The sequence below is a fragment of the Bactrocera latifrons genome, unplaced genomic scaffold (assembly GCF_001853355.1).
Source record: "Bactrocera latifrons isolate USDA-ARS-PBARC rearing strain unplaced genomic scaffold, ASM185335v1 scaffold_90, whole genome shotgun sequence".
NCBI classification, from domain to species: domain Eukaryota; kingdom Metazoa; phylum Arthropoda; class Insecta; order Diptera; family Tephritidae; genus Bactrocera; species Bactrocera latifrons.
In genome coordinates, this window is record NW_017537601.1 from 910,755 (window position 1) to 938,640 (window position 27,886).

At 36.8% G+C, this 27,886-nt stretch overlaps 1 protein-coding gene across 2 annotated transcripts in view; it reads left to right on the forward strand.

Annotated features, from left to right (window-relative positions):
- Positions 1 to 27,886, forward strand: part of LOC108977506 (homeobox protein 5) — a 174,166-nt gene that overhangs the window by 140,355 nt on the left and 5,925 nt on the right. The window contains exons 2-6 of one of the 2 annotated variants that reach the window (XR_001994041.1): positions 2,951 to 3,496; positions 4,370 to 4,806; positions 6,805 to 7,057; positions 7,164 to 7,455; positions 20,256 to 23,794. Coding sequence is in view for 1 of the 2 variants with exons in the window: in XM_018947214.1 (XP_018802759.1) it covers positions 2,951 to 3,496; positions 4,370 to 4,806; positions 6,805 to 7,057; positions 7,164 to 7,455; positions 20,256 to 23,220 (4,493 nt within the window). In the remaining variant the exon portion in view is untranslated. Of the gene's footprint in view, positions 1 to 2,950; positions 3,497 to 4,369; positions 4,807 to 6,804; positions 7,058 to 7,163; positions 7,456 to 20,255; positions 23,866 to 27,886 lie in introns of those variants that run through there. The other variant, XM_018947214.1, reaches the window with a different exon arrangement.

Consider the following 27,886-nt stretch of genomic DNA (forward strand, 5'->3'; position numbering starts at 1 on the left):
TGCGTATGTAAGGCGCCTATTATTATTTCCATCGAATGCAACACTGTGCTTTGGCTTCGCTTTGGTTTGACTGTTGTAAGCGTTGCACATGGGGCAAGTGCAACTTAGCCGCTGCAGTTTTTAATTTTTAATTTACTTGCATGGCAAATTTCATATAATTTCCTTTGAGTGTGTGCGTAGCACTCTCCCCCACCCACCTTGCCTTACAGGCGGCTCACTCTGCCGAGTCATTATACATATATACATATATATGTGTGTGTTGCAAGTTTTAATTTTGCTCACGCATGCATGGAATTTTGAGGATTTCTTTGCTCCGCCACGCCCTTACACACTTCACCTCTTCACCACTGCTTCGTTCAGCTATATTATTTGCTTTCTTTAATTCTGCATAATTTTCGTTTGCTTCCAATTTTTACTTTTGCGCTCGTTTTTTGCTATGCGTCGTCGTTTTGATTGGCACTTGCATCAAATTGCAGCCATTTTGCAATCGCACTGCCATTTCCTACATTTCGGTTTTTACGATATTTTTAATTTGAAAGAATTTCGCAATAATTACGGCCTGGTGAAGGATGTGCGTGTGAATTTATCCTTGTAATATGGTCAAAGTGAGAATTTCTTACACATATAGACGGTTTTTTAACGAATGCCAAGCAATTTCCTTTAATAAACGAAGCACATATTACCTTTTGAAAAAAAAATTTTTTTTTGTTTTTAATTTTAAAATTTACCAAGAGCGTATAATTTAAAGCGATGTAATCACAGCACTTCCGGTTTAAAATCACTATTTGCGCATTATGGTTTTGTTTTCGAGGAAAAGCTTCGATACAGTTTTAATGTTTTAAGTATTAATTTTCCAATTTTATCTTCAAACTGTTGAAAAAATTTATCGATATTTTTCTTCTTATCCATTAATTATGAAAAATACTGCATTTTTTTATTTATATTGATTTTTACTAATTTTCTTATTTTATTCCAAAAAAATCGATTGTAACTATCGATATTTCACCCCACCGATTAACTATCGATAATATTTTTTTTCGTAAACCACAAAATCAGCATTAACAACTTAAACACACATTTTTTTTTCAAAAAAAATATGATATGTTTTAAGAATTTCGAAAATGTATCGACTTTACCATGATATAATTTTTCCATTTATTGCTCATTCAAATGACGGTGTATATCAAATTTCGTTGCAATAATCGTAACCGCTTTCTAGGGGTTGACATTTTTTAATTTATAGATAATTTTTTATAATAATTTTTTATCGATATTACAGAAAAAGTATTTATCGATAATAAATATTTTCTTTGACCGCGTCAGACCGTAAAATAAAATATGTTAGTATTTGTGTATCGATATCACTGCAAAAGTATTTATCGATAATTAATATTGTTTTCGACCGCATCAGATTGCAAAATCAAATAAAATATGCTAATGTGATATGATAATAATATCAACTTTTATTTGCTTTTGGAGCATATTATATTAACGATTAGTTTAATTTTATGGAAAAATTTTATAGAATCGAAATGCAGAATATTATCAATAAAAAGTATAATTGTTGAAAAAGTATTTACGATTTATTGAAGATCTATTTTTGAAAAACTAACAACAGATGAAACACATATTACGTCAGTTAAATAAAACAACATGCGTTAAAAAACCGATTTAATTTTCCATAAAAGTATCGATTTAATTTATCGATAAAAATTTAGCGATATATTTACTATTTCGACTTTATTTGTTTTCTTGTTTTGTTTGTAAAAAAAATTAAAGGAACCGAAACACAGCATATTATCGATAAAAAGTATAAATTTTGATGGAGGTATTTACGATTTCTTGAAGAACTAACTTTGAAAAATTAACAACGAATGAGTAATAAATATGTATATATATGAGTGAGTTATATGAAACTATATGTGATAGAAAACTGATTTTAATTTTCGATAAAATATTATCGATTTTTTTTTCATTTAAGCGATGTATTTACTATATCGACTTTATTTTTTTTCTTGCTTTGTGAACAACAATAATAGACCAATTTTGCATATTTCATCGCTCAACGAAGGCAGAAATTTAGTTATTTACATTTTTCAAAATCTCTATAAAAATGGGTGCCAATAACAAATCGTAGGAGGGCGCGCAGGTCCCTCTATATTACAAAATTACACTCTCTTCTATAATAATATGGCTAAGACTTTGAGAATAGACTTAGTTATATAGCAATTATCATTTTAGGTGTTACTTTGTTTAATACTATGTAGATATATGAATGAAATTTAAAAAGTCATCACGATGACTTCCATTTTCTATGCAGACATAAGGCGGTCGTTTGTGAAAATTATTACTGGTTTTCATGCTTTCATAGTTGGGCATTTCGCTGCTGAATATTTGATAGGGTTCACGAGGTAGATATAGGTTATACTCAAGCGGATATATATAAGTAAATATATATGTACAACAGCTGTGGCTCTATTTGGCTTTAATAATTTGCACTTTATTTGGGCTTGCGAGCAGATTGCGAACGTCACACGCTTAGTGGGAATGAAGCAGAAGCGACGCAACGAATTCGATTTTTTAGAGTGCAAAAAATATGCGTCTTTACCTACGTGGACGTATTGGGTGTAGCAAAGTTTCAGTTAGAGGCGTGGCACTCAAACTGCTAGTGAATAATACATAGCCAAATTGCATTCTATCTGCATATATGATAACCATAAGCATACACACATATATTATATATATATAACATGATATTTTAATACTCCCCACCAGCCATGTTAATGACATCAATTACTATGAAGAATTGCTACCTTATTCCATTAGTTTACACTTTTTTTTTTTTTTTTGTTGCTCGTACAACTTTTAATTAGCACTTTAAGTAGTTAATTCTGCAGAAAGTAATCGATTTTAATGAATGTTTTATGAATTTCCTTCCCTTCAACCATAGGCTTAGAACGGATCGCTGAGGAGTTGATGGAACGCATGAAATGGAAGCAATACCAAGAGCCATTAACTACGCGCGTCCATACAAACAATCACACCGTACAATCGCCAGCCGAAACAGCAGCAACAGCAGAATTGCCAGCAGCAACAGCTGCCGCCAGTACAGCAGCGACCTCAGTAGCCCCACAAATCCCAGTAGAACGGCAAACATCCACAGAGTACGATCAACAACAACAAAAACACAACGATCAGCCTGTAGAGGAGCAGAAGATTACACATTTTCAGCAACAAAAATCGATCAACGATCTCGCAGACACCACGAGTGCGCCGTCATCATCATCATCACCAACATACGGCCAGAGCAACGGCACTGCAACAGACAACAACAACAGCCAACACAATCTGCAATACGAGCAGACACACGAGCGCACACTCGGAGGCGGAACGAACGCCGAAGAACAGCAACAAAACAAAGGAAATACGCAACAAAGCAACTGCGTAGAAGACTCCAAAAAGTGTAAGCAGGATCGGGAGGTGCAAGCTGTTACAGGTGAGCGTAAAAATATATGTATATATGCGAACTCGTCCCTCAGCTGTCGAGATATTAAACGAAATTTCAATAAATAATTGAATAATATACTTTCCAAAAAAATACTACTTATATGTGCGCTTATTGGCCCATTATAGGTAGCTGCCATACAAACTGATCGGTCAAAATTAGAAAGAATTTTTGTTACAAGTTTTTACGATTTCCTGAAGAAGTATATATCTTTGGAAGAGAACTGATTTAAATTTTCGATAAAATTATCGATTTTATTTTTCGATAAAAAAAATTATCGATTTTATTTTTCGATAAAAAAAATTATCGATTTTATTTTTCGTCAACTTTTTTTTTTTGTTTTGTAAGCAAAAAATTTAAACATATAATTTCACGAAATTTGCCATGGACTATTTTCCAAAATAAGGCTTTGCTTTGTGAACATATTGTTTTGAGCCAACCAAAATAGCATATAGTTGTCGTGAAAGTGGAAGATCAAAATCAAGATGAGGGTGTTTATATTTCTTTTTTTAGTTTTATTTAAAGCAATTTCAAAGTTTATAACGCTGTATTCGAACTTTTTGTTGATGTGTTTCTGAAAATTAAAGAATATATGATTTCAGAAAATATATCGAAAATATACTCTCCGCCAGATCAGAAAGCCTTATGCATATATTACCGTTGGCGTAAGAGTAATTGAGCACTAAAAATAAAATGTTGGCTACATTCAGGCGCATGACTGGTTTTAGCGAAATTACGCACTTGCTTGATTAAGAGGAATGTAAAAACTCTTTTTTTTTTCCAAAAAATATCTTCTACTTACTATAATCCATACCATAATATTATTTTGCTTTGCATATTTGACTTTTCTATCTTTGTTTTTAGACAATACAACAACATCACATAATCACAACCAACTTCACCGTAATAACAGTAATAGTATAACATTAAATAATAAGACAAATTGTGGCAACCACAACGGCAACAACAACAACAACAATAATACATCAATAAAAGTAACGAATTCATCACACACAAACACAACAACAACAAACATCACAAGCGTTAACGCCAATCAGAATAGTTTGTCAAGTCTAACTACATCACCACCGTCAACGCATCCACCGCAGCGTGCCACTGAAGCGTTTGAGGGGCAGCGTACGCCCACCATTGAACCGGTCGATTGGAAGCCGAATGAGAAGTGTTATTTTTGTGTGGACGGTAGATTACTCACGGTGAACGCGAAGGGAGAACTAGTAGCCGAGCCGGCGGGCCCCATTGTGTCCGCCGTCGGCGGCGATTCAGTGGAACACGTTCACAGGGTTAGTGTTTCATATGTACATATTTTTCATTGTTTTCGGCAATATTACTTCGGTGGATAGAAATAGATTTATAAGATCGAAATATTTTCACTTCTTAAAGCGCATTATAGCTAAGCGTAACCTCAATTCAGTAAGCATGCTACTGATTACAAAGAAAGCTCTCCAGAATTTAGTATGAAAAGTGATGGTTTATATGAAGGATCTTACAAGAAATCCGATGCAATTTGCGGCAAACAGTATCCCTAAATCCAAATTTGGATAAAAAGAAAATATTTTCTCAAATCATTTTGCGTAACGAGCGGTTTATAACATTTCAAATGGAGATTCGAAAAAATATGGTTTTAAGATTATGAATCTCGAGAAAATATTCTTTGATATCGAATGACCAACAGCTCTAATATAGATGCTTCCAATACATTAAATAAAAATTCGATCTCCACATGTACCCGATACTGCGCAATACTATACTCTAATCGTTAGTTAAGAGCGTGTAGACTACTAAGTTAAGGTCTAATGCTAAGTCCTATTGAATTCGAAGCCGTCGTCTCTAATACATTTTAAAAACTTTATGTTGTAGTTACGAACTGGACCAGATTGTGACATAAACTTGAACCAGAATTTAGGTTAGGTTAGGTTATGTCAATCTGGTTGGCCAATAAGCCACGCATACACCAGTTTTGTCTTTTGCGATACCAATTGGAGTACCAAGAGGAGTAGTCATCGTTTAGGTACCTCCTCCTCCTCCAGAGTATCATACTGCGGATGCTCAGATGCTGACATCGTAGTCTTACAAATGCGGGACACAAGATGTTCCATTGTATCCCAAAAGCCCTGCTCTAGACCTGTCTCTTATACACATCTAGATGTGTATAAGAGACAGGTATCATACTGCGGATGCTCAGATGCTGACATCGTAGTCTTACAAATGCGGGACACAAGATGTTCCATTGTATCCCAAAAGCCCTGCTCTAGACACTTCCTACAGTATTCTCGATCTGTCAGCCCCGTCCTGCATGCGGGTGTTGGCCACAGACAGAGAAAAGTTAGTATTCCCATCAAGTGCCTAAAGTCTCTTCTATCGAGTGCCAATAGTTCGTTCTATCGGGTTTTGATTTTATTTACTATGGTTCTGTCCAGACCGTCGGTGTCATAATCTTGATCACGTTTTCGGTCTTCGGGCAATCTTAGCAAGCTCGTCCATTATTTCATTGCCCTCGATGCCTTTGCAATCTAGCACCCCTTCTGGCAACACTTTCCACTGCTGCCCTGCTTGCCAAAACACTTCTGACCGATATGCGATACAAGGTTACTGACTTGCGAGCCTCTGAACCCTTTCCATTGGCTTCTGTTACGTATATTTTCGTACGTCTGTGCACCATACTAGTGCAACGTAGAGCAGAATTGGCCTAACAATAGCTGTGTAACATCACTGCATGAGAGAGGAAGAGAGCTCCCAGGTTGTACCGAGAATTTGCCTACAGGCTGGAGGTTTGCAGTATGAGAGTTTTATCCAAGTAGAAATAAGAAATGATCAAAACAACTGCAACTATTTTCACTAAAAATCATTTTTAAAGTTAAGTTTTATTGGACACACATATTAATTATATATTTTCGCGCATGACACCATAGCCCCAACGAAGTTTTCGTTAAACCCAACCAATTCTAGTTTTAATGACTCATGAACCTAAAAATAATAATTTTTGAACAAAGAGTGATGAACTTATTTGCGGTGAACTTATGCCGTTATACGTATTGGTGACTTCTATCATGCGGAATTACCTCAAACCCGCATTTCTGCAAACGATTATCAAATTCGTAAACCAAAGTACACGAACTGGGAAGCACACCGCAGAGAAGTTTTATAAAAATAAAAATAAATTTAAGTAATATTAGTTTAACAAAGAAAATTTATATACACATTTTTTACTGTTATACGCAATTTTTGTGCTTTTTCTCTCAATTCGTATCGAAAATAAACGAAACACAACAACAAAGCAGCTTGAGACCGATAGCGATTCGAATGAATCAGCGCATGCGAATTTGGTGAATAGTACAACAACTGCGCCTGTTGTAAACAACAACAATAACAACAGTAATAGTACGAATAACATTAACAACAACAATAATAATAATAACAACAATCGCATCGACTGGAACAAGCTGTTGACGACACGTTTAGTTGATTTGCCAGCGAATATGACTTCAATGGACTCAATGGCCGCGCAGTTAGCAGTCATTTCTGGTTACCCAAGTGAGTGTGAACGCGGCATAAGCAGATGCCACTTAGCATTACAATGCAGTCGAATATAAATTTTATTTTATTTTTTTTTTTGGATTTTTCCAAATGATAAATCTAGATTTTAATTGGCTACAATTAATGCAACAACAGCAACAGCAAGAGCAACAGCCACATCCCGCACCGATACAACTGCAACCACAGCCACAACAACAGCATCAGCAGCAGCAACAACAACAGCAACAGCATATAAGTTCGGCGACACCAACTACCTCAGAGACATCGGCCGCCGCTGTTAGTCCACCACTCAAGGATTCGCCCAGTCCCAGTGATGCCACCGGTGAACAACCCTTAGATCTTAGTTCGAAACCATCGCCAAACTCATCTATTAGCGGCGATTTGAAGTCAGTGCGGTAAGTTTTTTTTTTATGGAAAGTATTACAACATTTTTAGGAACCGTTTGCTGATGCCACTTTTTGGGTGCGATTTCTAGATTATCAGATAGCTCGATTTGAAATGGGTTGAGAAATTTTCTGTAGAATATTTTCATGATCGATATTAATTTTTCACTTTTTTCTTCTGATTGTTCTTAGATGGTGTTGAAGCACACGGAATATACATTACATATATACCAACTAGTCTTACAGTTTTCGAGATATGAATCCGAAATTTTGCACCCGTCCTTTTCTCATAAAAAAGTCACTTATTTGTCTAGATGACAGATGTCGGACCACTATAGCACATAGCTGCCATACAAACTGAACGATCGGAATCAAGATCTTGTATAGAAAACTTTTTCATTTGACAAGATATCTCCATGAAATTGAGCATGGGTTTTAGTCCACAGCCACGCCACAAACTCCAAACATATTGTTCAGTTAGGACCACTATAGCATATAGCTGCCATACAAACTGAACGATCACTTATGAAGCACTGCTTCGGTGCAGTCGAGGTAAACGTTCCTTCCTGTTTTTTATTACTATTATTTAGCATTCTTTTTGTTTGTACCTACTACCCTTGCCTTTTTCGTATTCCGTTAGCAGTGTTGCATTTCAATTTGTTTAAATGCTTAACTCCCATTTTTAATACCACTTTCACACATAGCGGATGTTGTTTACAATACAAACACTTCCGAAGTGCAACTAGCGTAGCAACACGCACACACGAACTACATAGTATGTATTTATGTGTGTGTGTTTGTTATGAATGCAGTGCATCATACCTGTCTGCAAGCGCTATTATTGTTGCTATCAGAGTTCGCACCTATGAATGTATGCATAAGTACACACAAGTGAACACACACGAAAAATTATTTATGTGTGTATGGGACTCCGCTTGCCATTCTCACAGCTCAACAGCACTGCACTTGAATGTTTATCAACACTCCAATTCACCATATTTGCTACACTCACACCAATACCCACCAACACCCACACATACAATAGAGAGGAGCTTCACTTTCAAAATGTCGCGACGGCGCTTTCAGCGCTCCTACACCTGTCTAGTGGTGGCCTGCCATCATTTTTTCGGCAGTTATGCACCAGCTCATCGCTTTTGGTGCGCAGCGTTTTCTCTTCGTCACTTACCAACACACATATATACATACATTTTTGCTTTATTGTAGACGATTTCGTGTTATTGTTTTTGTTTATTCTCATTTTTTGTTGTTTTTGGTTTTTTGTGAAATCACACCTTGATCCTCTGGTGGCTGTCGCGAACGCGCGCAATGTTGCCAGCGCAATTGTGCTCAATTTATTTCACCTTGCCGCGGCTCCCCGCCTTCCCGTAAGCACCAGGTGCGATTTCTGTTATGTATATACGGTGTGTGAATGCATTGGTCCCGACTAGCGCCGTGAGTCCTTGTCTGCACTTCTTTAATCGTTGGTGTTGTTGTTGTTCGCTTTGTTGTTGTGCGTCTGCAGCAAAGCCATTGCTATGCTGTACTTGCCACAGTTTCGTTTTGATTCATTTTGCTTCTTTTTCCACTTATTTCGCTTTTGGGTTTGTTTATTGTTGTTGCTCGTCTGTAGGCGGCTGTATGAAATATGCATTAATTTCAGTGTCGGCAAGTCGCTAAGCACAAAATCGTGGCTGAAAATATTTAGACGTTTCTCCTTTTCCTATATTTTCCTGTTTTTTTTCATTTCTTGCTTTTGTGAAGTGCGAAAAACCTTTAAAAGAAAGTGTAAAAAATTTTCAGAATCCATTTGTTGACAATGCGACTACATGTGTACCAGGCCACATATGCAAACGAATTTCTTATTTCTTCAATGAGACGCTCTTAAAACAGCGCTTTACGGTTTAAAAAGAGCTTGCACCTGAGCAAAATAATTATGCGTAGATATGTATGTATATTCGAAAACGAAAAACAAAAAAATTAAAATTGAACCAAACCTAACCTCTAATAATCCCAAACGAGAATCTAGCCATAACGGGTTGGGTATCATGTATACATAAATATTTATCGCAAGGTGGAGAAACAATTAGTAGCGCAACCAAAAAACAAAGTCCATCAAAGCAGTTCAAAGCAGCTGAATAAAAGCTTAAAGGTCTCACGAATTCATAATAAAGAAACAGAAAACGGTATTTCTTCTGATGGCATTTAGAAGAAACACCGAACTAACAGGTGCACCAACGAGAACAACGGATATATAAAAATCAACATTTTAAAATATATCTATAGAACATTCTGACGATAGTGAGATTCTTGTAACCTTAATGAAAACAGACTTTTATTCGGCTACGGACTGTCAGAATTAAACAAAGGTTTTGGAAAGTGTCCTTTGCCGCCTTGTTCTTGATGGGATAAGAATATTGGAATTTTGAGTGTAAAAAGCAAAAGCTCTGTGGAAACTTATGAATATGCTATTAAATATACTTATTATTAAATAGAGATAAGGGAACGATAAACAACTTTTAATTTCGGTATATTCTATTCACACCACAATGAAACTAATTTCGAACACCAATAATTCAGGAAACAAGTTTTTGAGGTTATATTAAAAGCACACTTTACTCTAATTATATTAAAAACTATCGATAATAAATCGTACTTTAGCTAAGAATCTTGAAGAAGAACCAATAAAAATGTAAAATGCATATAATTTTTAAGTCAACTAGATATTTCAAGAGAGTATTGAAAATGACGAAGAAAGATTTAAGTGCTTAGGGTTTTTGAATCAACCAGATGTTCTAAGAAAGTATTGAAAACCTAACTAAACAACCAGCGCGGTCTTATTTGAAAACAAGCAATATACATATATCAAGATCTCTACTCTAGACAAGCTTTCAGAAGATATAACTCCCCATAGTAAGATCGACTTCTTTAGCTTGCTCTAAAATATAACTATAGCCGCTAAAGAGCCATTTTAGAAATTTATCGGAGGTATGAGTGGTACAATAATAATGGAAAAAGTTCAAATAAATTAAGCCGCGCATTGAATTACAGTCAATGCTTGCCATCGATGAGCTGAAACCCTAGAGTAAGTAAGCATAATCTCAAATTATAAAAAAGTTTCTCCTTATAACGATCGCGTCTCGACAAGACATACACTAAAATTTCTACAAACTCTTTAACGTGAAAAGGCTTCCAACAAGGTCCATCAGTTTATAACTCTTTTTTAAAGCTGTCCGCGCATATAAGCAGAATCTCGGTTATTTTTGGTCTAATGATAATTTTGAAAAAATGTTAAAAGTCACCAAAGCGCTCTCAGTTAGAAGATTCGTCTCAGAATTACATCACTTTCTATTTAGCCAAAACGAACGAAATTGCAGCGCAATATGAAGACACTGAAAAAAAAAATGAACAAACTTGGTTGGAGAGGAAGTCGGTATTTTTCAAAGTTACGTTCTAACCTACCACCATTTGATGTCAATCTTTACTTGTTTTATATCAAAAAGCAAATGAACAGAATTCGGCGTTGGATACTTAGAGGTTAAGCTTTGTGTGTCAGATTGCGAAGAATCGTTAGATGAGCGCGTACATTTTCACTGTAATGCTACAAATATTTTTTAAGCTTTCATTTGTATGCGTTTATTGCTCGATATACTTTCTGAAACTGTCAAGGATATGCCGATGATAATTCTTTTCATGATAGTATACCTATTAAAGAGATTTTGAGATTTTTCGGCTAATAAAGATTAATGGTGAATAGGTAGATTTTAAAGGGGTTTTTTGACTATTAAATTTGAAGCGTGAGAAGCTGAAAGAATTCAATTTGTAGGCAAATTAATGTAGTCTCTGAATATTTAAAAAATAAAGTAAAACAATCAAAATACAAAAATGAAATAATAATAATAATAATACTGAAAAGCAATAATTAGTATGTCAGAATGCAGAAGTCCCCCTACTTATAGGGGGAGAACCTTATCTTCATGCGGTTTTTAAATTTCTCGAGCATAGGTCACTCAACTCTGTGCAAAAGCGCATAAATGTCACGTTTTGGAGACGAGTTTTTGCCTCCAGAGGGTGAAGCTTCCAAAAAACAAAAAGGTTGCAGTAATACGCAGTTGACTGCTGCAGTAAATTACCTCATGCTAACAACTTGCAACATTTTTTTTTTTCTACATTTCCATTCTACTGCAGCAGCTACGTATGTATTTGTCATTATCTACGCCACCGAAAATGCCACCGCTACAATTCTGTGTGTTTATGTGCTTGTTCCACCTTGATTGCATGCCCGCTACTTGCACTCTGTTGCACTTCACCAACACTGCCAACGACTATGGTACTCTGCCCAGCAGGTCCTGTCTGCCGCTGTCATTATGAATAATTTTTCGGGAAGCAATTTTGTTTGTTGCGTGCATTTTTTGTTTGCTTCCATGACATTTTTGTCAGATTAATTTTTATTTTTCGCAATTTATTTCAGTTTTTTTGTGGTTGCGAGTATGTTTTTTGTTATTTTTTATTTATTTTCTTTTGTGCTTTATTTTTATTTATTTTTTTTTTTTTTCTTGCGCATGTCTCGCGAAATTATAATGAAACAAAATGAAACAAAAAATTTGAAAAATAAAAAAAGTTGAAGACAAACCGAAAAACGGTGGAGAGCAGCAGTGCAGTGGATTGAAGAAGTGCAAAAAGAAACCCATACAAATTAGAGGGCGACAAAGATGCGAATGCATAAAAATTTCAATGTCGTCGCGCGTCTCGACCGCCCAACTGCCAACGCAACACCTGCTGCGCTCACTCCGACCTCCGGACCACCGCTCGCCAAGCCGCACCGCGCTCCAGTCTCGCTTGGTGCGGAGCGTGTGATATTTTTCTGCATTTTTCTATTGTTGTTGTAGTTTTGTTCAGTGCATTTTCACCGTTTTTTGCTGCATTTGTTGCCGCTATATTTATTGCAACTTTTGTTGTTGCGCTGTAATGCACCTGAACACACGGGCTAAAGTGTATTCTTTTCATGTTTTCATTTTTCATTTTTTTCCACTTTTTCCACATTTTTTGTCTGCTTGATTTTTTGCCTTTCGTTTTATTTCACTTCTCATTGCAATTTTTACATGTTTTCATGTTCGCCATTGTTGTTTTTGTTTGTACGCGTTTTGTTTTTTCTTTCTTGGTTTTCTGTACTTTGGTAGTCGGTGTAATGCCCGCGCGTTGCAAGGGTGGATTTTTGTCGTTTTATTTGCGTGTGTTGGCGTCGTGTGTATGGGTGTTGGCGTGTATTCGCTGCTGCTGCAATTGTTTTTGGTCTTAACGCTTGCTGCAATTGCATTTTTGGTTGCATCCCCGGTATTTTTAATGTGATGCGAATTGTTGTTTGATGTTGCCGTTGTTGTTGTTGGTGTTTTGGTATTGTTATTGTCACCTGATGTTGCAGTCACTTGCAATTCATTTTAATTTGTAATGAATATCTTGTAATGCATACACACATACCATGTCGTTTTGTTTACATATGTTGCATACATATTTATATGCTATATATATAGTATATACATATGTACATATATAATTTTTTTTCGGGTATTATGTGCTACAGATACAACTTAATTTCCTCTGATATATGTATATGTATACATGTACTTAAATTGCATTTATGCTTTTGTGGCATTTCAATGTAATGAGTTGAGCTTTAGTATTGCTATACCTATCCCGCTCACGCCAATTTTCAATTTCAAGTCCTGAACCTACCCATTCTTGCATTTTTTGTTTTATTATTCCCCCCCCGCATTTTTTGTGTCGTAAGCGTGACTTTTATGCCTTTTTTTATACAGAGTTGAGTCACTTAAGTTCAAAATTTTCGATAATCGTAATAAAACATATCCTGATTTTTTGTGTCGGAAGCGAAAGTTTGGAAAAAAAATTATCTACTTCTACCCTTTGCATTTTGAAGGCCTTACCAAACCAATCCATTCTCTTATTAATTTTGTGTAGAGTCGTGTGGCAAAAAACAAAACAAAAACAAAAAACATATATAGCTTACTTATAAAAACTCGTTCAACTTGCGTTCTGTGAATACAACTTGTACCTGAATATTAACCATTAACCAAATCCATCATGAAAAGTCTTAACGACGAAGGTCGATTCGATTCGATATGGAATGTGTATATAATTTGATAAAAAAAAATGGAGACCTCATAGTCATCAAATCTGCATTTTATAAGCAGTAGTCGGACAAACCAAAATGTTCATGCGCTTCCTACAATTAAAGTTGTTGGATTTGGAAACTGATTGGTTCTTTTAATATTAGACGCTCCTGATATGGCATTGCCACGAATTAATTATATAAGTTTCTGACTATTGGCTCACTTCTTTATATCATTATTAAATATTATACTGTTCACTAGTCGAAAGTGGGGATGATACAGGTTGAACTCTCTACCCACCCTATCATTTATTATATCTCACGAAGAAACTAGCTACTTTCTCACTCCACCTAGCATGAATCTCCATATAATTTTAAAATTTTATCAGGTTTTGCCGAATGAAGGCCGCTTCATGGTTAATGTAAACTTATGTTTACGAGCACAATAGATTTCCTAGCATAAATATTTGTGTAACGAAAACGAAAAGAAAAAATTGTCGAAAAATGTAAATAAGCAAAGTATTTAGCTTCGTACTTTACTTCTAATGCTCTCTATGAATGTGGGATCGGAATTCGCACGATCAAGCACGTCCAAAGAGTCCTGTTTACGGTACGCTTTTTGGAGAAAATTTAGCTTCACGCGAACTCTGGTGCCATATCTCTTACACTTGCCTGACGATTCAAGCACCATATCCTTCATTCGTTGAATATTTTCATCAGCTGATGAGATCAAAAGTCATTTAAAATGAGGCATGTTTCAACGGTCTGTCGAAATTAGTATAATACATTTTTAGAAATATGATTTACCCGGGGAATTTAAAACAATTTCCACGTACTTTTTTATCACAATGTAAAAGGTATTAAAAAAAATTTTGGCCCAACTACTCTTTATTGCCAATTTATAACTGCAAAGATATTAATTTTCTTTGCTTAACTTTACTCGAAATAGTATAGCATTTCAAACATAATTTTTGGTCCTCATAAAAGCTTTTCTAGCGCTTTAAACTCCAAATCAACTACAAGCTAATTAGCTCATTAGCGCTAATTTAGTCTCATTTCACTGATTTTTACTTTTTTCCTAAAATTTTAGCTTCATAAACTTCTTCGAATTTCCGCGCATTCCTTTAACGCTTCGTGCCACACCTTCGTACAATGGTACATAGTATTGTTGAATTTCATTTCCCACCAATAAAATGCATTGCCTACATACGACTGTTGTTAACAAACCTTTCGCCGATAAACCCAGCAAACGCGCTGCAACCACAACCCACGCTGCACCCCGCAACTGTAGCAATTCGACGCATTTTTGTGTTGCAGATTTTTTGCTGCGCCGCAATGACTGCAATTTCATTAAAAAAATATATGGAAAAACGCATAAGGCTGATGAGCCTGTGTTTGTTTGTGCCATTTACACTCTCATGCGTGTGTTTACATTGCTTTACACGCACATGGTGCAGCGCGTGGGTATGCGTGTGTGTGTGGTGCGTGCTGTGCGTGTATGACATTTCGCCATAATTTGGACAGATATGCAGTTTTTCGTGTATTTAAGCATCAAAAGCGGGCGGTTTGGCTTTTTTGTACGTTTTTCCATCTCGCTCACTTTGGGCCACTTTGCGTTGTGGCGCGGCGTCACCCGACTGCGCTTGTTCATGTGCATTCGCTCACACGCGACGCCCAAAAACGCAGCTATGACTGTGTGTGTCTGCGTGTCTACCTACCGCCAAATCCTGCACCTTATTCACATGAAGCCAAACACAAGCGCGCACACCTACAAATGTACCAAATGCTAAAAAAGCACGCAACACTCCTTGCCGCGCAAAATTTATCACTCATACGCCGTGCTTACCCACGGCACCTAACACCCACCGCGCGCCAGCAGTTGTCCTCATTCAAATGACAAAAAATGTGGAAAAAACGGAATAAAAATGCATGCGTTTCAGTTATGAAGTCGCACTGTGTGGCAGAGCGGGTGGCAGACGCGTGCGTCGGGCGCTAATGTTGCCTGGTTTTTACACAATTTTTCGTAAACGAAAGTCAAAATGAAAATTACGTAAAAAATGTGCACACGAAAAAAGTCGCAACTGTAAAACAGTGTAGTCACTAAGTGCAGGCGTGTTGTTGGTGCGAGGTAGCACGCTGGCAGCGAAATGAAACGAACCGCCGAATGAGCGAATGCACGAACAAGCAAACGAATCAACATTCCAGTATGCGAAAAAAAGTGTTGCGGTAAAAATGCATAGAAAGCAAAAAGTGGTAAAAAACCGATCGATATGATGCACTCATTTCTGTCTGGTGCGCAGTGTGAAGAGCGTAACCTCGCCGCACGTTTCACACCCCGCGCGACGCGCCGCACGACCAATGTACCGCTGTCAGTTCAGCCAAAACCAAGCCCACTCATCCCTCCCTTCCACTCACGAGCTCTTATTACAACAGACTTCCGACCTTCCCTACGAAAAAATATACCGAACTGCAGTTACTGCGCTGCAACGGTGCAGACACACTCACACGGCTACACGCTGCCATACACAAAAAGTATACATGATAATAAACGCTCGAAAAACCAAATTTGCAACGTCAGATTTTTTGTGAAGAGCTTTTTGATTGTGTCCTCGTAAAAATTAATTTGAGGCAAGCGGCCCGACAGGACAAGACGATGCCAGTGTATGTAGGTGCTGATGGTGATGGTGAGGGTGGTGCGCCGAAAATAAGGTTGTGTGTCTAAAAGGGGTATGTATGTATGTTTGTAGGTGTGCCCATTATTTTAGCTGCGCGTTCGTTGTCTTTAAAGCACAGACACAAAGTGGAGGACACCAAAGCAGACAAATTGTTGTAAGCGACGGTAGCTGGTGGCTGCTGACTGCTGCCGGGTGGTGGTGACTGCCGACTGCTTTGCTCGTCTGAACTTGAGTTAAGTACGTTGGCACTGTCAAGACAAGGCGTTCGCTGGGGGCGCAACGGCTGTAAAATAGCCGGCTGTGGGCGGAAGACCCCTTAGGGACAGCTGTCATTATTTTCATGTTCGCTTAACAAATATTGGCGCAATTAATTTAGTTGCATGCAAATTTTTGCAAAATATTGCCAATTAATCGTGTTGGCGCGACGCATCGCCGATAAACAACAACTACATGCATAATTCTGACTTGATAGGGAAAATTATTAAACAAGCGTTATATTGAAGTTGAATAAATGAAACTTACGTTCAATTGGATGGGACACTTGAATAATGAAAGAAGAATTTGAAAGATATTAATTCATTAAAAATTCTGTTGCAAGAAAATTGGTATACTATTAAAAGAAAATATCTGATTGCAGCAGCATTTTTGAGATACCTCATTCTACATTTTCTGAAAATACCTCCATAATTTAGTCAGTTAAGCAATTTCTCTTTTAAATGAGTAAAGAGTTTGCTAATTAAGTCGATTAAGGAGCTCTTGTCTGAAACAACATTCTTGAATATACGTCCATAATAGAGTCAATTAAGCAATTTTCTTTTTAATATACACAATTTGATAATTGAATCAATTAAATTGTTGTTGTCTCTCATTCAATTTACTTTGGTGTCAGTTTTGTCATAATCACAGTCGTTTGTATTACTTGAAGATATTTTCCGAAAACTTTGTTCCTACAAATATTTTCGAAAATATTAGCGTGTTAGTAGAAAGATTTCAACTTGGTCTGATCAGCTCCCAAAACCTTAAACGGGTTTTTCTCAATACTCTGGTTTCAGTGTCGCTGTAGAAAATGTCACCGAATAATGGATTGAAATTTCTACAAGAGTTTTTTGCCTGTATACAAAATAGAAGGAATAAGATTTTTTAAAACAATTTCTATTTCTGAAACTGAAATGTGTGTTTAAAAACCCTTTCTTTATATTTTATTTTCAAAAATCATCATTTTCTCAAAAATTAACTAACCCTTCGATCGTTTTCCGTATCCATCACTAGCAATTATTAATTCTCCTAAGGTTTAACATTTGAAAAAATGTTATACCGACAAAAAATATTCTGATAATAATTTTATTGTCATTTAATAAGCACTGAACTAAAAAAAGTTAATGTCGTTCCAGTAACGAAGTACCGGCAGTCGTAAGAACAGTTTAGGAATAGTAGTCAGATTCGAAGTAGCATCGATAATATTGTTTATCCATTATACTATAGATTCATCTTTCTCAACTGAGCTGATTAACCTATTATTTTTATAATAAAAGAATGAAATAGAAACAGGATCTGGTTTCTTCTGTAGTAATCCATACACAGAAGGTGGTAGCTTCAAACTAAATGACTACAACTCAGTCTTTCACGTCATACACGGGGCATACCAAAAAGTTACTTAGAGTTAGTGTTATTGGCGAACAGACTTCTAGGCAAAAGGCCGCTTAATAATATTGTAGAGGACATCAGAGGGTACATACCCTTAAGATCGCATTTTCAGAAAATAGGAAAATTGGATTCGGCGGAATGCATAGCATGTGCGGAAGATAACGAAACGCTGGAATATTATCTACGCGAACTCCTAGCATTCAGTCGTATGAGACGTAACATATTCCACGGTTCCCGAAACTCAAACTTTAGACCGATTGGACAGTTAGGGTTGAAAAGTATTAGGTTTGTTATTAACTCCACTGAGCTGCTGGATAAGGCTTAATCTTATCCTGAGTGCAAACGCCTGCAACAAAGGACTGCCATTAAATTTTGCTTGCGATACTAATTACTGGTCCCGAAACGTTCATAATATTCAAAAAGATCTTCGGTAATAATTGTTTGTCGCAAGCAAGTGTTTTTGATTGGTACAAATTATTCAAAGAGGGACGAGAACACGTTGACAATGAACCACGCCCAGGACGGCCATCAACATCAACTGATGATCAGCATGTCAATAAAATAAAGGAATTGGTATTTGAGAATTAACGATTAACAGTCAGAAATCTTACTGGCGAATGATCAAAGAATCAAAGAAAACCATTTTGAAGAATCTTGCGAAACCTTGCGACCAAGAAAAGTGCCAACACTATTGGTTCCAAAACTACCCAGTTTTTTCGAAAAATAGCGTCGCGTTAACATATTCATAGTTTCGTGTGAATTCTGACCGGGGAAAGCCGTTTAAAGGCAATTGAAAACATTAAACGTGAATCGCTACTCGCATTCAAAGCTATTCCGGAAATTGACTTTAACAAATGTTTCGGGAATTGGAAAAACGTTGGCACAAGTGTTTTGGGACTAAGTGGGATTATTTTGAGGGCATGACGACAAAGATTTTGAAGAATAAATTGAGAATTTTAAAATAATGAACAGAGTTTTACTAATTTTTGCCCACAGAGTATATGATACATAACCGAAGGGACTAAATTTAATATATTGAGCTTTTGTGGAAAACGTCAACCAAAGGATCGAAAAACGAACGAATGGTTTCTCAACGTTACCTTATTTGCCATAAAACTGGCATATGGATATTATTTTTACTGCCATTATTGCCCGAAACTAACTTTCATATTAAATTTAAGTGAAATACTTACTAAAAATATTAATAAAAATTTACTTAGTATAAACATGATATACTAATCATGAGTATTTGGTTTGAATATGGCACACATGCATCATACTTATTACAGCAACAGTGTCACTAATTAGGAAATCCCCGAGTTATGAAACCATTTCCACTTGCAACACTATTGAGTAACGATTACTCTTGCATATTTTGCAAGTGCATACAAACAGTTATCTATGTATATACATATACTATATATCTCAGCATTTTTATCAACCATTGGTTATTGATATTGCATAAACACAGCGAAATTCGTCGAAAAAATAATTCTATATCATCATCAGATAAGATTAACGGGCGTTGGTTCAAAAATCTGATTTCAAAATGAAATAAATTGATGTGCATCCATATGTAGGCCCGTGTGTTAGCGTTATTTACATGTGTGCATGTCGCATACGAGTCAAGCGACGATCGATTATGTAACTTACTTCGTCAGCGCTGGCAAATCTGCTTCCGTTCTCGACTCGCCAGGCGCGATTGAGCTAAATATGTTTCCAAATATCGTTATCATTGTTGTTATGTGCTATACACACATACACACAAACTCACAGAATGAATTTACGAAATTCGCCTTTCCGTTTGAGCGTTGCTTTTGCTTTTGTCGCTTACGCGTTCTGGCTATTGCATCGCCTGATAAGTGTGTATTGACAATGAGAAGGTTCAGTGTGCCAATTTTTGTGTAATTTTATTTATAATATTTTTCGTTGTCGTTGTTGTTGTTGCTGTTGCAGTTTATTCGTCATAAATTGATAAACATTTGTAATAAATTTAAATTGCAACAATTTCAATAAAGACGGAATATTTAACTCATATGCAGTTGTAATATAGCTGCTAAATCGTATGAATATTTTTGTTTTTGCTTACGATGTAGTTGAGAATTACAGTTAGCACTGAGCGGTTCGTTGCATCCAATGCAGTAAAGTCAAACTCAAACAGTTCTATTTGAAAATAATTACTTTAAGTATATAATAGAATATTGCAATATCATTTTAAAAGTGTCTTTTAGCATTTTATCAAAAGTTAGGTTAGTTTTTGAAAATCTGTTTATATAACTTAAACATAATTACAACACATAAGTCTTAACTTTCAGCTCCGAAACGCAAAATGCTCTGTAAACTAAAGCAATTACTCTATTCTCTTTCAGCTCTAAGACGATGCGCGCCACGCCCACACTCTCTTCACGTCGCCCCTGCACCGATGATGCATTGAGCAGCGCCGTACAAGAATTTCTCAGCGAAAAGTATAACACACGCAAATCGTCAGACCATTACGCGGGCAGTTCGAGCACGAGCCCAGGACGCGCCAGATCCAATCGCACCGGAGTGAGTGGCAAACGTGCGAATGCCCACCTAGCCAATGCGCTCTTACACGGCATGGACGTGGACAAGGATATGTCCGGCGATGAATGCAGTACTGGCGATGGCCATGCAGGCATAGCTGGTGGCCATTCGAGTAATGCTTCAACACCACAACCAGAAACCGCCACACACACTGCACTCGAGGAGCTCGCCAACCGGCTGAACGCGACACATTCTCTGCGTAAATATTGTGTGAATAATGGCACCGGTGATGCGGGGCGACGCGATGCCGCCAATGATGTCGGCAATTGCAGCAATTTATCACCAAAGTCGAACGCATTATACGTAGATGGCGCTAAGTGTGACGCCGGTACACCGTCGAGCAGCGCTACGCCACAGCCGCAGCAATCACCGCCAGCAGCTGGACTTGATCCCACATTAGCGATTTTGCAGGCATTCCTCTTTACGCTCACCAGCTTCGGCGCTTTACAGCAACGTGCCGATCAGCCGGTAACGCTGCGTGATTTGGTGGCCAATTTGAAGGATATGTTGGAAACACATACCGCGGGTGATTTAAGTGTGGAGGGTCTTTTCAGCAATGGCAAGCCCAATATAATGGATCAACCGTTGTTGGCGCAGAAGCTGCAACAACAAACGTCAGCGTATGCGGCACAACGCTTGCCCAAATCAGATACACCAGAGACCACGAGCTCGTTGGAGCACCATGAGCCGATTGGTGATGATCTGGCTGCGTCGATTCTTAAGATTCCGTCCTATAAGCCAGTGGCAGGCACGCCGACGCCCACATCGGCTGCAGCACGTGCCTCATGCTCGCCATCCTTGCTGTGCAACAATTCCACCGCCAACTCCATGCCAAATCCCAACGGCGATAGTCCGCATTCCGCGCCCTCCCCACGCATCGCCAACTCTATGCTGGCCGCTGCTGTGGCGGCCGCTAGCAATAATGGCAACGCCGCATCTGCCGGCCGTCAGGGCAATAATGATCTATCTGTCATTTCGCCGCCACTAATGCAGCACCGCCAATCACCACCGTCGTTCAGTTTTCGCGATATGATCGCACATGGCATTCACCGCACTATGAACGAGCAGGCAAATCAGGACGCGCATGTCGCCGCCGCTGCTGTTGCTGCAGCTTCAGCGCCAATGCTGGGCCTGTGCTTAGAAATGGAGCGCTCGTCTAACAACAATAGCGGCAGCAGTACGGATCATAAGAAACCTACTATATCGGTGGTGAAGAATATAGGTGGCACCGATACAACACGGTTTGGTGCTGCACCCAATGTCTTGGCCGGTTCGAGTGTGGCTGGTAGCAGTAGCAGCACGCACAACTCACATGGATATCATCAGGCGCACATGCATCATCATCTGCCACATCATCTAAGTCGCCAAGAGGCGGCAGCGCTTGCCGCCGGCAAAGGTACCCGCCCGAAACGTGGTAAGTACCGCAATTATGACCGCGATAGTTTAATCGAAGCAGTGCGCGCTGTGCAGCGCGGCGAGATGTCAGTGCATCGTGCGGGCAGCTATTTCGGTGTGCCTCATTCAACGCTCGAGTACAAAGTGAAGGAGCGACATTTGATGCGACCGCGTAAGCGTGAACCCAAGCCACAGCCCGGACTGGATGGTAGCAGCAGCACGACAACGGGCAAATCAAACTCTAACATTCCTGTTCATCACAACAATCTGAGCAAAATCAAGTTGGGCAACGCTGGCAACAGTAATGTGAATTCTAAGCTCAACGAAGCGCATAAGGGCAATAGTAACTCAGCAGCGGCCGCATTCCCAACCAGCGCACCGAACGGCATAAAAATGCCGCTTTTCGATCCCATCCAATATCCAGCACATTTATTTTGGAATCCCTCGCCAGCCTTTAGCCAAATGCATATGGAATTCAATCGCAATGCAATGGCGGCGCAAAGCGCCAGCGCGGCCCAACGCTACACCGAAGAAGCGCTACGTGGCGTTGGCGGCACATCAGCTGGTACGCCTTCTAACGCCAACAGCCCCAGTCCTATTGCCAGTCCGTTGTCGGCTGCGACAAGTCATACACTCAATATGAAGAGTGCGCGTGAGCTGGCCGAAAATTTGTATGAAAGCGCTGGCGCCAATGGTTCCTCAATACTCGACGGCATCATACGGAAAACGCTCGATCGCAAAAGCACCGATGTGGGACCGCCCAACAGTGCTAGCACTGGCGGTGCACTACTGGACCACTTGCTGGTCAAGAAAAGTGCACTACCACCATATACCAGCAATAACAGTAACGATCATCGCTCACCCCACGCCATGAGCAGTCTACGCGCCAAACGCGCCGCCAGTCCTCTTGCTTATACCGAAATCAAACGTGAACGTGGCAGTCCGCCACACAGTAGCGGTGACGACGATGACGACGACGCCTCACGCAGCGGCAACGACGAAAGTAGCTACGAGCACAACAACAATAACAACAGCAAAGGTAGTTACATCGGCAATAATGAGTTACACCTCCAGCATCAGCCCTTGCACCATCAACAACACAGTCGCAGTCGCAGCCGCTTAACCTCCCACGACTCTGCCGAAACCGATACGAGCAGCATACCTAGCGAGCTCATGACGAATCACAACAACGGCAACAAACTAACCGCTGATCTTAATGGAAATGGCGGTAGCGCGACCATGAGCGGTATGCTGCCCAAAGTGGAACCACCGCTAGAATTTGGACATGCACCGCCCACATTGGGTAGCACATCCATACTACAGGAAAAGTTGGCGCAAATTAAGGCCGAGCAGGAGAACGAAGAGCACTTATAGAGATGAATGAAGCCATATGGCATGTCGTTACATTAGCGGTACTAAAACGCTAAGGGGTGTGGGGGGGCAATTAATAATGGTGCTGATTGTAGGCTCAGTAAAAGGGCGCAGAGCCAAACGGCACCGACAGGCGTACAAATCTACCTAGAATCCAAAACAGAACGGGCATAGCAGTAGCAGCGAGGCACAGCGGCATACCCTCGATCTGCAGGCATGCTAGAGCAAAAGCTGTTGGGCGAAAGAAACTTCAACTTGTGGCACTCATCATGCCGAACGTTAGTTGGGATATGTACTCAGAGATCGGGATTGCCGATCGATGGTCGCTAACGGTAATCGGTTCAAACAGAAGTCAAAATTGAAGTGCGGCAATTTAAGCTCTTAGTATATAATTACCTAGCAACCACACACATGCAGCCATGCATACAATTAGTACATACACACAAGTATATAATATGCTAATATATTTAGGAGAAATTATGTACACAAGCGTACATACAGAACAGACATTTGTGTATGAATGAAATGTACAGTTTATACCCACACAACAAACAGGCAGACAAAGGAAGTTCATAAGGTAAAGAAGAAAAAACAAAAACAAAATTTAATTAATACATACAATAGCTGTAATACATATAAATATATATATGTGTGTGCATTTAGCTTGGAAGCGCATGTATGTATTTATAAATAATAAGAAATAAAATCAAAGTAAAGTAAAGTAAAGGGCGAGTGGGCGTAAAAAACCAAAAACAGCAAATAAATAATGGCTAACAGAGAATGGGAGACAGTGAATAATCAAAGTAAATAAATAAAAATGTGAACAAGCGATAATATACATACATATATCTAAGTAAAAGTATAGTAAAAATCAACACTAAACTAACACAAAGGCAAAGTAAATAGGTAACAGTAAAAATAATTAAATAATTATACAATCCAACAATAAAACAAAAAATTATAGTTATAGTATAACAACAAAAACAACATAGTATATCAGTTGCAGAGATCATAGATATATATAAATATGTAATATATATATATATATATAAAACAGTGAATGATCTTTGTATGATAAAACAAAAACAAATACAAAAAGAAACAACAACAACAGCAACATACTGAAAATTTTCTGTTTCGTTTTCTGACAATCGACAAATAGGCTCTCCTTGTACAAACAAACAATACAAAATGTAGCTAACTACATGCAAACTACATGCAAACAAAATAAACAAAAACAAGAAAATTAGGAATAAAATAGCAAACCGAATTAATATAATAATACAAAAGCTAAATCAAAACACGCAAAGCAAAACCAAAAAAACGAAAAAATAAATCAAATAAAAACAAAAATAAACTAAAAGAAAAATCAAATAAAACCATAAGCAAAGTAGAACAAACAAAAACAAAAACAAAATAAAAGGGAACACTGAAGACAAAATTCCAAGAAAACTATAAATAAATAAAAAAAAAAACATCAAGCTAATATGTATTTAAATAACAACAAAGCATATTACAACAACCATAAAACTGTTGAAAACATTTGCAAAGAGAGCAAAATTTCGCGCAGAATATGCAAACTAAAAAAAAAACATTTAATTTTCTTAGTTTTCGAAATTAACTTTGATTTCCATTACGGAAGTATAGGAGAATTCCAATAACCAAACACACCAGCAAATAGACAAAATGCAAATACAACAAATAACAGGATAGCTTGACTTGTAAAACCAATCTGATCCTAACAAGAAACCATATGCAACAGCAAATACAACAAACAATAATACCAAGCAACAGTAATAAGAATGAATGCAACAGCGCAGATGCAACCAGCAACAACAACAATACCAACCAGCCAATACAACAACAGAACAACAGCAATAAAATCAAACAACACGCAGTCTCAAACGCAGCAATAACCGCAATAGCAACAGGCAAGCAGCAACAACAGCAACATCAACAACAATAAGCAATAAACAATTAATAATAATAGAGGAAAACACATTAACATACAACAACAAAAACTCCGAAAAAAAAACAATAAACAAACCGTAATGTTATTCCAAGTTGTAAGGGCGAAGAAAGTGGAAGGAAGCGCAAACGAAAAAATAACGGTTTTAAAAAAATTTTGAAGTTAGAAAAACTAAGTATTTTCTCAAGTAAGAAAACGGAAATGCTAGGAGAAATCTGAACGCTTCGAAAACATTTCACAACTTCTAGATCGTATACGATATACAAGTGAATGTTCTCTTTAACTTATAATATAATACAAAAATATCTTGATGTTAAATAACAGTTATTCATACATGATTGTTCCGAAAATAATAGAAAATGGTGTGAAACATCTCTTCTCACCAAAAATTTCTAATTGTAATCATATACGATTTTTTCCACTGCAAAGAGTTTAAGAAACAGCGAAACGCCTTTTGTCATACTTTGGAAGAGTTTTGAATGACAGAAATTTATTCCACAACGATATTTAGTCCAAATTTCGTGCATATGAAACAAAGTCTAATACATTTTTAATGTGTACAGAAAGAACCAACATATTTGAAAAGATAAAATAACTTTTTTTGAACTTTACAACTCAGTAACTTCGTCTGAAAGTACAACTTTCAGTCCAACAATATTCTAATTCTGAAATTTTCACAAAGAAAAATAGGTTGTATTGACAGATATCGAAGAAACCCAGTTTCTACATCGAATAAAACTTCTTAAAATATTATTCCAAACACACAGACTAAATATTTTCGAAACCTAAACGACTTGGAAGCAACATTTCTTTACAATAGTTACATCATTAAAAATACGAATTGAGCAGCTAAAACAATGCAATAAACAAATTAGTCCATTACAGGTTAAAATCGCAGTTACATACCCAAATCCCACAACAGAACTCCATAACAATAGACTTCATACGCAAATTCAACTAAACAATAGAAATAACCTAAACAACACATAAAAAAAAAGGTTTTTGAGCATAGTTTCATTTGTAGCACACTGAAAACTTTGGATATTTGGAAAAATCTGGCATAAATTTGTAATACAAAAAAATGTGTTGCACAAAGGAAACGTATGCTCGAAAGGTCCTAACCGTATTTACTAAAGATTATTTAAATATTAAAAAGTAGCAAACTGTCGAGAAAAGTTAATTATCAAGAAAAAAATAATTAGAACATTTCAGAAATCCTCAAGACGGAAATCAATAAACAAAGCTGCCTTCACATTTACAAAAAGATCAAAGAAAAAACACAAAAAACAATTTAAAGGGAATATTAAAAATTTAAAATGCTAAAATTGCTTAGAAAAAATATTCAAATATTAAATTACACACTAAAAATAATTAGTAAGAAGTAATGAATGTTTCAAAGAAAAAAAAGCAAAACAAATGCATTTCCTTTTGCCGAAGTAAAGAAAAGTGATTTAATTTGCCTACCCAAGTAAAGAAAAAAGCCAAACACACACTTAATTTAGTTAAAAATTACACTAAAAACATTTTTGATGAAATTATGAAGCTTAAAATTTATGGTCAACAGATTATGGTGAAATTATATTAAAAAAAAAAAACTTTCGGTGTTATATATAAAAAATATTAAAAACATAAGTCAAACCAATGCGCATACATATAGATACATACATACATACATGTACATATTCATACCTATATAATTATGTATGTACCTACGGAAAATATATATTTAAGCTAAGCAAAAGTCTAAACAAAAACAAAGTATGCTAAATTAAATGTTCGGTGTTCGTATATCATGAAAAAGGCAAAAACAAAATCCAATTTTGGCATAGTAACAGTATAAGTTTATGCCTGACATATATAATTAAGCCAGAAAATTCCAAAATTTAAATGTATGTGTATGTAAAACCTTTAATGTATGATATGTATGTGTCTTAATGTCGAGTATACCTCAAAAATAACAGTACATCATCATATTGCATAGCACAGTGAAAGAGAGATATCGGCGTCAGCAGTTCAACTAATCAAAATTGTAAATTATTGAGAGACTTACGCTAAAAATTTATAAATGAAAATATGTCGTTTTAAGTGTTAACGGCTTTGGAAATGAAGTTTATGTGTAAAAAGGCATAAGTAAAAGTTAAAAAAAAAGTTTATTTTTCGGCAATAATTAGTGTGTGTTAGGGCAATTAAAACTTATTTGAAAAAAGCTTAAAAGAGGAATGTTTCAGGCAAGACTTTAATTAAGTTTTTAAATAAAGATGACATATTTTTACATTTTAAAAACAAAATTAGAAAAAACTATTTAAGAAAAACTGAAACTGTAAAGCAAATTGAAGGAAAATTAGGTTCAAAATCGTATACAGTAACTAAAATAATTTCAAAAGTTTTGAGTTTTATTGAAGAAATGCTAACATTTTCGAGACATTAAACTGCTAAATTAAACTGTTTCAAGGTATACTTTAAAGTCAAAAATACTTTTAGATTTTTTCGAAAACAGTAATAAAAAAAAATTTAAAATTTTTAGTTTTTGCTATCATTGCTCATTTTTTAACTAGATTATTTTCAAGTAAAAATTCTTAATAATGTTTATAATAAGTTAATAGGTGTTCTGTAATAAATTATATTAATATTTCAAACTTAAAATTAATTAATATATAACTACAAGTTGAAAATAATTTACAAAAAAATGTTTTTCCCAAA